Source organism: Sesamum indicum, linkage group LG11 (assembly GCF_000512975.1).
Source record: "Sesamum indicum cultivar Zhongzhi No. 13 linkage group LG11, S_indicum_v1.0, whole genome shotgun sequence".
Taxonomy (NCBI): Eukaryota; Viridiplantae; Streptophyta; class Magnoliopsida; order Lamiales; family Pedaliaceae; genus Sesamum; species Sesamum indicum.
Genome location: NC_026155.1, coordinates 3652936 through 3664034, shown reverse-complemented (window position 1 = coordinate 3664034; position 11099 = coordinate 3652936). Strand labels below are relative to the sequence as shown.

Genomic DNA, 11099 nt, shown 5'->3' with positions numbered 1-11099 from the left:
ACTACATTTATATATATTACACAAGAATTAATTTTGATGTGGTTGAGGTTTTTTTGCTAAGGAATAAATCGGGATTTTACCACGACGGACTTTTACACCAAGTGAAATATTGTTTCCGCAAAATGTGTAATAATCAAGAAGGAGGGGTCTTGTCAATGAATAGTAGTCTTGTACATAGCTGCCCGGACTGCGGCTTTCTCTCTGACTTCCTCGACGAAATCTAAGTTCATTCTCAACCCTTGCTCGTTGCAGTTTGGGTTGTAATATTTCACTCGCCAACTAAGCTCTCCTACTTTTGCAGGCACTACGGCGTCTGTTCCATACGTCAGGTTGAAAGGGGATTCTCCTGTTGGGTTCCTCGGCGTCGTTCGATATGCCCATAAGACACTTGGGAGCTCGTCCACCCATGCTCCCTTTGCATTGCCTAGACGCGTCTTCAAATGTTGAAGTATCGTCCGATTGGTGACTTCTGTCTGTCCATTCGCTTGGGGATTGCTAACTGACGTGAAGAATTGTTTGATCCCCAATCCCTTGCACCAATCCTTAAGTTTGTTTCCAGAAAATTGAGTTTCATTGTCGGAAATTATGCTGCGGGGGATGCCGAAGCGGCATATGATGTTCTTCCACAGAAACTTAATCACTTCCTTCTTTGATATTTTGGCCAACAGCTCGGCCTCAACCCACTTAGTGAAATAGTCTACTGCGACGATTAGGAACTTCCTTTGCCCCGCGGCTTGCGGAAAAGGTCCGACTAGGTCCATGCCCCATTGGTCGAAAGGGCAGGGGCTTTCCAGGGGGCGCATCGGTGCTGCCGGCTGGTGATAAATGTTTCCATGTTCTTGGCACGCCCGGCATCGCCTAACTAGTTCATGTGCGTCGGAGAGCATTGTTGGCCAAAAGAAACCTTGCCTGAGGGCTTTTCCTGCTAGGGCTTTTCCTCCGAGGTGGTTCCCGCAAATTCCCTCGTGTATCTCTCGTAGGACATAATTTCCCTCCTCAGGAGTTAGGCATTTTAAGAGGGGCTGTGAGAAACCACGTTTGTATAACTCTCCGTCCATCATGACAAAGCGGGATGGTTTTCCTCTTAAGGCCTTCGCCTCCTTTTGGTTTTCTGGCACGGCTCCCTTAGTTAGGAAATCGACGATCTCTCCCTTCCAGCTGAGAGGTGTTGGGTCGGCGCACATGACCTCCTCTTTCTCCTCTACCGCGGCTCTTTCTGAAGAGAGAAAGGTGATTTTTCTGTTTCGAATGGCTGCCATCGAACTTGCTAGTTTAGCTAGTTGGTCAGCTACGGAGTTTTCCGTCCTCGACACCTGAATAACCGAGGCTTCCTCAAACTTTTCGAGTAGATTTTTTGCTTTCTGTGAATACTTAGCCATCTTTTCATCCCGGGTCTCGAACAAGCCTTGGATTTGGTTGACCACCAACTGTGAGTCGCTATAAATGACAATCTTCCTTGCTCCTGCGGCTAAAGCCAACTCACCTCCTGCTAAGAGCGCCTCGTATTCCGCTTCATTGTTAGATGAGGGATATTCCAGTTTTATCGCATACTCAAACTTATCTCCTTCGGGACTCTCCAACACTATTCCAGCCCCGCTCCCCGTCAATGTTGATGATCCATCGACATGTAGACTCCAAGAAGGCGTAGAGATACCTGCCTCATCATATGCCAACTCTACAATGAAGTCAGCTAGCGTCTGTGCCTTAATGGCTGGTCTTGGCTGGAATTCGACACCAAACTCACTCAGCTCCACAGCCCACTTGACCATTCTTTCGGAGACCTCTGGACTTGCAAGCACTTGCTTCAGGGGGTGATTTGTCAGTACCACTACTTGGTGTGACTGAAAATACGGCCTCAGTTTTCTGGCTGCTGTGATCAAAGAGAGGGCTAGTTTTTCGATTTGGGAGTACCTGGATTCGGCCCCTTGCAGCATCCTGCTAACATAGTACATGGGGTGGTGCTCTCTGTTTTCCTGTCGGACCAAGACCGAGCTAACTGCGTTTTCAGAAATTGCCAAGTAAAGGTAGAGGGTCTCTCCGGTTCTAGGTTTTGTCAATAGAGGCGGCGAAGATAAATACCTCTTCAGCGCCTCAAATGCTTCTTGGCTAGATTTGTCCCACTCAAATTTTGCCGCACCGCGAAGTATTTTGAAGAAGTGTAGTCCCTTATCCGCAGACCGCGAGATGAATCTATTTAGGGAAGCCAGTTTTCCGGTGAGCTTTTGCACCTCTTTGATTGACTTGGGAGGGCGCATATTCATGATAGCGCTGATTTTCTCGGGGTTCGCCTCTATACCTCTCTCGGAGATCATGTAACCGAGGAATTTTCCCCCTCGCACCCCAAAAGTACACTTGGCGGGATTCAACTTCATGCCAAAAGCTCTTAGGATTTGGAAACACTCTTCCAGACTCTTTCAGATCTTTGACGTGATCTTGTTCTTTGACACTTTTAACCAGCATGTCGTCTATGTATACCTCCATGTTCCGACCTATCTGGTTTTTGAACATGTCGTTGACGAGCCGTTGATACGTTGCTCCGGCATTCTTCAAGCCGAACGGCATGACATTGTAACAGAAGATACCTTGGTCAGTGACAAAGCTCGTCTTCTCTTGATCTTCGGGCGCCAACGAAATTTGGTTGTATCCTTGATACGCGTCAAGAAAACTTAACATTTCACACCCGGAGGTTGAGTCAACCAGCAAATCGATGCGCGGCAGGGGGAATGGGTCCTTTGGGCATGCCTTATTCAGATTGGTGAAGTCAATGCAGAGACGCCACTTTCCATTTGGCTTCGGGACCAGGACGACATTAGCCAACCACTCCGGATATTGCACCGGGCGTATGTGCTTCGCTTCCAACAGTTTATCCACCTCCCTTTGTATTGCTTGACTTCTCTCCAGTCCGAAAATCCTTTTCTTTTGCTTCACGGGTTTTGCTTCAGGGTTTACGTTGAGCTGGTGAGTGATGACGTTGGGTGGGATTCCATAGAAATCCGTCATGCTCCATGCGAACACTTCCTCATTTTCAACCAAAAATCGCGTTAAACTCTCTTCAGTAGGCCGACACATTTCCGTTGGTAGGTAGATGCTATTGCTCGGAAGAGGTTCAGGCTCGGTCTTCCCAAGATGACGTTGTAAGCGGATGGGGCTTTCACCACGAGGAACTTCACTAATTTCGTGGATCTTTTTGGAAGAGAACCGAGGGATAGTGGCAGCATCACCTCCCCCATTGGTTGGATCATGTCCCCGCTAAAACCCGTGAGAGGAGTATTGACCTTCCGAAGTTGTGCATTATCAATCCCTAACTGGACATATGCATCGTAGAATATAATATCAGCGGAACTTCCACTATCCACCAAGATTTTCTTGACCCAGAAGTTAGATATTGTGGCGGAGATGACCAGGGCGTCATTGTTCTGATTTCTCGTAGGGTCTAAGTCCTGTTGACCGAATGAGATCTCATCCTCTTGCAGCGATCTGATGGTGTGAACTTGGATAGGGGTTTGCGCGTGACTCCCCCTAGCTGCTCGAGTGAGGGCCCTCCTAGCATTGGCCGAGTCGCCCCCAGCAGGGCCACCCGAAATCACGGCGATGACCCCTGCTGTGGGGAGGTTGTCGCCGTTCCCGGCTTGTTTGGGGGTTGAGTCCCGGGGTTGGTGCTTCGGTTCCTGGTTGACATATTCTTTTAAGTATCCTCTTTTAATCAACTTTCAATCTCATTTTTTAGATGGTGGCACTCTTCCGTGGTGTGGCCTCTGTCTCGGTGGAAACGACAGTATTTGTCGGATTGGAGCCTCTTAGGATTGTCCTTCATATTTTTTGGCCATTGATTGATCAATCCCTGCCGCTCGGCTACGACTAATATCTCTCCTCTGGGGGCATTCAAAGGGGTGTAGCGGGCGAAACCAGCTGGAGGTACATGTTTGCGTTCCTCCTTCTTCTTCGGCTCTTTCTCTTCCTTCCGACCCTTCCTCTTGTTGTTGAAGGAAGGATCCATCGCGTTCGACTCCTCTACGCGGATGTATTTCTGTGAACGCACAATCAAGTCCTCCATAGTGCTAGGGGGTTTACCGGCTATAGATTCCTTGAATCTTCCCGGTTGCAAATTCTGCTGCACGATACTAGCTAATAACTCTTGATTGACGTGAGGGACCTCATGAACTGCATCTATGAATCTTTGCATGAAGTCTCTCAGGGTCTCGCCTTCCCTCTGGCGAACAGTGAACAGGTACGCCGCTGTTTTTGGGATCTTTTTGTTCATTGAGAAATGGTGCAAAAAACGCTGAACCAACTGCTCGAGGCTGGAAATAGTTCCAGCGGGCAGTTGGTTGAACCAAGCCAACGCACGCTTCGAAAGTGTAGTGCGAAAGACTTTACAGTACGCGGCATCACTCAGATCATACCAGTCAATCTTGGCATAGAACTTGTCTAAGTGTTCTTGGGGGTCTCCTGCCCCGTCATATTCCGGTAGATTCGACACCTTGAGACCGGCTGGGAGCGCCTCGGCTAGAATATGGGAGGCAAATGGGCTTCGTCTCGGAGGCGCCACAGCCAAAGGCAAGTAGGAATCTTCGGCTCCCCGCGTTGGTGGGGGGGCGGAAGATTCTCGGTGAGGGAGATTCCGGTCGTGAGTTTGTACTACTTCTGGTCTAGAAATCCGACTGTTTACTTCCTCTCGCCTCTGCTCCTCCTCCTCGGGAGCCGAGGATAGTTCTCGACTTTTGCGAGGGGAAGGAGGGGGCGGGTTCACTGGTTGTTGCGCCACAAATTGGGCCACGGCTTGAGCCGCAGCTCGCGTGGACGCATCTCGAATCAAGGCTAGCAAAGCCTCCTGTGTTAGCTGAATCATCGGCTCTTGGGGGGGGGACCTCTGGGGGGAGTACTCCCGCTGGGGGTACAGCTGGAGATTTTTGCTGGGACGAGGGGACTCCCCCATTGAAGGGTATCTGCTGGTGAGTTAGGGGGATCGCCTCCTGAGGAACTGACTGTTCTGTAATATCCATACTTAAAAGTAATTGTATAGTACATGCACAAATGACATGCAAAAAAATACCTCTTCTTTCTATCCTTTAAATTTTCTTTCTCTCTAGTTCAAAATTCTTAACCTCCAATTGATCCAAATAGAATAATGTCTGCACATACAACCAAATAAATGTTAAAAGCGTGAAAGTTGCAATCACATCTAAAGCCACAAGGCAATTATTCCGAGTGCTCTCACCTTGTTTTGGAACTTGACATTCAAAGTGATATACATTACTAAAAAAATATATAAAATTATAAGGGCAAAAGAGTAATTGGATATATAGGAGGCACACCATAAGTACATAAAACCTATCACACCATATAATTTCCAACACCCTTATAAATACCAAAATACTAATTTTTTAATCCAAGACTACTATTCATTGACAAGACCCCTCCTTCTTGATTATTACACATTTTGCGGAAACAATATTTCACCTGGTGTAAAAGTCCGTCGTGGTAAAATCCCGATTTATTCCTTAGCAAAAAAACCTCAACCACATCATTGGCGCCGTCTGTGGGAATCGAACCCACGACATGACATTGTAACAGAAGATACCTTGGTCAGTGACAAAGCTCGTCTTCTCTTGATCTTCGGGCGCCAACGAAATTTGGTTGTATCCTTGATACGCATCAAGAAAACTTAACATTTCACACCCGGAGGTTGAGTCAACCAGCAAATCGATGCGCGGTAGGGGGAATGGGTCCTTTGGGCATGCCTTATTCAGATTGGTGAAGTCAATGCAGAGACGCCACTTTCCATTTGGCTTCGGGACCAGGACGACGTTAGCCAACCACTCCGGATATTGCACCGGGCGTATGTGCTTCGCTTCCAACAGTTTATCCACCTCCGTTTGTATTGCTTGACTTCTCTCCAGTCCGAAAATCCTTTTCTTTTGCTTCACGGGTTTTGCTTCAGGGTTTACGTTGAGCTGGTGAGTGATGACGTTGGGTGGGATTCCATAGAAATCCGTCATGCTCCATGCGAACACTTCCTCATTTTCAACCAAAAATCGCGTTAAACTCTCTTCAGTAGGCCGACACATTTCCGTGCCTATCTTTACGGTCTTCTCACCATCTACGGAGAGATGGATCACTTTCAGCTCTTCCACGGCCTCGACTCTCTTTTCCCCACAAGGTGCGCCCACGTACTCCTCTGGGGGGTTCGTTGTCCCTTGTCTCCCGTCGGTCATTTTTTTCTTCATTTTTTCATCGGTCGCCTCATCCGTCTTCTCACGAGATCTTTTAAGTGTATTCATATAGCACTCCCTCGCCATTCTTTCGTCCCCTATCGCTTCCCCCACGCCGTCAGGAGTGGGGAATTTCAGCTTCAGGTGGTAGGTAGATGCTATTGCTCGGAAGAGGTTCAGGCTCGGTCTTCCCAAGATGACGTTGTAAGCGGATGGGGCTTTCACCACGAGGAACTTCACTAATTTCGTGGATCTTTTTGGAAGAGAACCGAGGGATAGTGGCAGCATCAAATTTATAAAAAGACGGTGGGTTAGCTCGGGTGGCCGAAAATAGGATTTGGAGATAATTAGGGGATTGAGCCATTCCCTATTTGCTAATTAAAAGCGTTGTAAGATCAAGGTAAGTGAATAATTAGCATCATCTATATGTGTCTCTTTTATCTTGGTATTTCTTTTATCGTAAGTTTATGATTTGTGTTGCTAATGATTTATGAGAATATTATGACCGATTGATGGTTTATGGTAAACGATTAATTGGTGAAAGTAAGTGAAGTAATTAGTAATATCTATACACGATTTTCTTTCTTTGTGGTATTACTTTTATATATGTTTGTGACTTGTGCTGAAATTAATTTTTATGAAATTGTAAGGGTGGTGGATTATTAATTTAAATGATTATACGGTGAAAATGTAATGAGGAAATGCATTGAAATATTTATTTGTTGTATAATGCATCGCTAATATTAGAAAATGAATATGTGTTGAGATGTGGTTTTACGTTACTAGCTGCTTACAAGACTGGTGATATGTGGAAATAAGGGAGTGGTGGAATGAATACAATTGTGATATGAATATCCCTTGATGTTGTTGAATACTCTATGTAGGAAAATGATATGAAAAGAGCTATGATGCAATGTGAAAGAATTATGATGCGAAATGAGATTGATGAGCCTGTGTGGCATGTTAAGGGGATTCATATAAATATTATGTAATAAATGATGAGCTTGAGCTGGTGGAAAAAAATACTATATGACCTAATAAGCAGACTAGAAAAACAGGGGTTTAGTTGATTATCTTGCTATGAGTTGACTACCTATGAAGTAAAGTTAATCATGCTGAAATTTAGATTGATTATATTCTACATATGTTGCTTATTTTGTCTTGTTTGAAACTATATTTGATGTACATGTATAGGAAAAGAGGAGTTTAATTGGCTGTCTTGTTATGAGTTAACTGTGTTATATAACAAAGTTGATTATGTTTTGATTAAATTGATTATATTCTTATATTTTATGTACATATATAGATGGTATCGGTTATTTACTTATTGAGTTCTAGGCTTATTCCTTTACTAATATTTTTCAACTGTAGATTTGTTGTGCCTACTCATGAGAACTATGTCCGAGTTATGCATTCCAATCAGGTCGAGCCACTATGACATTTTCTCTTTATTCGGTAGTGCAAATAGGAATCACGTTTGGGGATGTATAAAGTAATGAAATGTGGATAATGTGTGAGTTAATTATAAAAGCATTATTTTGTGGAGTTTGATATGCACATATATAATCTTGGAATAACAAGTCATATGTGCTTGTGATGACGAAGAGATTACATATGCATAATGAGCAGGGACGGTATTATGTGCATATCACATATATATAAATAGGGTTTACCTTAAATATGATAGTTAAGGGTATATATAGTCATAGTGCCATTAGAGGGTACTACAATATATATGTGGTCATGTACAATATATCACATATAGAAGAAAACACAACACAACTCTAACCTTAACCAGCAAATTCAACCACCCCTATCTCTCTCTATCCCAATAATTCTCTAGCTCTCTTTAATCTAGTATAAAGTGAAGAGTTGTAGAAAATTGTGATAAAGAGAATACACTAATTCATAATTCTTTTTTTTATCACCGTCATCCAAATTGATATCGATTTCCTCTAGTAAGGAGACCAAGATCATTCTCTTCTCGGTGTAGTGTGGATCATCTCTAGAAGACTTCTCCTTTAGAGTCTAAGGTGAATGGGTCGAATACGCTTTGCCGGTTAAAACACAAACGAAAGAGGTAATTTTCATTTACATAACGCGGCCTCTTTCATTCGTTTATTCTAGTATGCATGGATTTCTTATTTCGTATTTTAATCCCCATATTACATTGAACACTCGAGAACTACTAAGGGTGTAACCCTTGGTCGTAGGATCAAATTTAATTTATGCACACTTTCTCGTTATTAGTTTCATTCTCGCGCTTCCGCTGTGTGTTCTTGGGCCGATACACTCCCTTTAAGTGGTATCAAAATTGTGTTTGATATAGGGACTTAGATTTATGGATTGTATTATATGTAATTAGCATAGCTATTTGATGTAATTATGTTTGGATGTTAATTTGATTAACATTGGATGATGGCCGAGTCCATGACCGCATGTATGAATTTTATTTTATATTGGGTGGGGCCTACATATCTCTTGTTTTGTATCCTCTCATCTTTCGTTTTGTATGACTTGAAATAATAAGACTAGTTCTTCCTCCCTAATTTTATATTCTCCGATCTTTTTTATCAGGGTTTGTTTTTTTAGATGTAATGAGAGTAAATAGTTTTTTATTGCTGAGGTATTATTTTATGTAATAAAAGCAAGCCCGCGGTGGATGAAGCCTAAGGTGGATTTATGAGGAGGTCCAAGAGAAATTATAAGGCTCATTAAAATGATAATGGGTAATGAACTTTGTTATAATGTAGGGCTACCTTAGACAGACCATAGACCCATTGTGGGCTCAGTGGGTCGCATAGGTTGGGCTCGTGATCATCCAACAGGGATCTGCTATATTTCTTTGCATGCGATGCATTTATTTAAATGCTTTAAATATTTGATTTTATGCATGCAAAATAATAACTTGATGAGATCTTTGTCCATACTCAAATATAACTCTAACTTGATTGGTTTAGGCCCATAATGGACTTGGATCAAAATAATTTTGATCTGAACAAGCTTTCATCCATAACAATGTGGTGAGGCAACTATTGCTACCCAAATATTGTATTACGAGTCGTGGCACATTTAGAATAGAGAAAAGTTGCACCATTATTGTGACAAAGGAACATGCTCACCGCTCACAAGTCCTGGAGGCTGACAGTTGAAGTGTGATTTGGTTGATGCATTGGGCTTAACACTGAATAGCATGATTCACTTGGAGTCCTCGGATCAAATAAAGAGGTGAGATAAAACATCTTGGGAATCTCACTGGATGAAAATGGCATTGGGTACCTCCTGTCAGGACAGATGACCAAAAAACCAATTAGATTACTTGAGTGTATTCTCTTCTGATAATTAATCGATATTATGTAATATTATTTTTAAGTGAATAAAATGAGTATTCTCTTATTTTGAATTTACTTTGTTGTGCTCATTTTGTATGTTTGCATTCACTTAAATATCACAACAAAACCTACAGACCAGTTGGGAACGGTGCAGTTGGGCCGTGCATTGGATGACGGTTATGAAACCAACTGCCAAAAGGTTGGTTCTGAAATGTTTCAAGTCGAGGACATTGATAATGGGCATCGAGAGTCCTACGGAGACTTGAACTAAGAGCCGCATTCAATTAGTGATACCATGTTTCACCGGTGATAGATGCAAGGTATCTATGCAATCTTGGTGGGTTAATTAACTAGGTGTCGAATCAACTAAACTAACTCGCGGGGATCGCCATATGAAAGTCTTGGAGGCTTAGTCGGTATGACTCGAATATCTGGCTTTGATAGTATGGGAATAGTCCTCAGACTTGAGGAATCATGGCAGTCACGTGCATACAATGACTGTAACTTGGATCTGCGGGAGAGGTGATTGTGTGTCCAGACATGATCATCATAAGCCTTGTCCAGTGCAGTCGGAGTATGTGCCGAGAACGGTGAGTTTCAAGAAGAGGATCTGTCCCCTGTCAGTATGTGATAGAGGTATCTCCTATGCACTTGGAGATGCGTTCACGTGCTATGAACCTGTTGCTACAGTTGTTGATCGAATAGGAAAAGGAGGTTCATATTTTGAGAAACTTGGCGTAAACACGATATCAAGTATTAAGTATAGACGCTTAGTCCAGGATGGGAACTGACACCTAATTCCATGCCCTAGACTAAAGCCGGGAGACGGTAGATGGAAGGACCATACCCGTATGGACTCGAGAACCTAAATGTTCACATAGAAATTTACCTAGTCTATAGTGTCATGGATCGTTGCTAGACGGCCACCCATGCTGACGAGCTTTCTTGATTAAGGGTTAATCAAATATTAGTAAGTAAACTAAATTTAATTGATAGTAGTATTAGACATTAGCCTAAGTCTAGTTGAAAGGTGAACTTAAAGAATCACACACAAATCACCGAAAATGAACAAGGAATTAATTGAAAATTAATTCCACAATTAATTGGATTACTTACAAAATGAGAGTTCCATTGGATGGAAAAATTTCAAGAATAAATTAATGACAATCTATATTGGGCTTGTCCTTATTATTTAATAAATTGGATTTTATTAATTAATAAAGATAATTTAGGATTATGTATTTAATTAGATTAAATACATGATGGGCTCAATTAAATGAATTTTTATTAAAATTGAATTTAAATAAAAATTCATTGAGCTTGTATTTTTTGAATAAAAATCGGCCAAGCCCCATTTTTTAGCCTATAGAAAATTTTATTGAAGGAAACAAATGACTAGCAAATTGCAATTTTCGAAAGTGCAATTTAAGTCATTGTTGGGGATCTCTTTATTTGGAATAAAGAGAAATATACCTTATAGATAAAAGAATATATCTAGACACATTCTTATTTATCAATACAATATATATATATAATTATTTGGGAAATAATTATT

General features: G+C 42.3%; 1 protein-coding gene across 1 annotated transcript; it reads right to left on the bottom strand.

The window, feature by feature from the left end:
• On the bottom strand, positions 3042-4936 carry LOC110012913. The gene is made up of 2 exons (XM_020698048.1): positions 3857-4936; positions 3042-3668 (listed from the first exon to the last, which is right to left on the bottom strand). Exons 1-2 carry the CDS (start codon positions 4934-4936, stop codon positions 3042-3044), a joined length of 1707 nt encoding a protein of 568 aa, XP_020553707.1.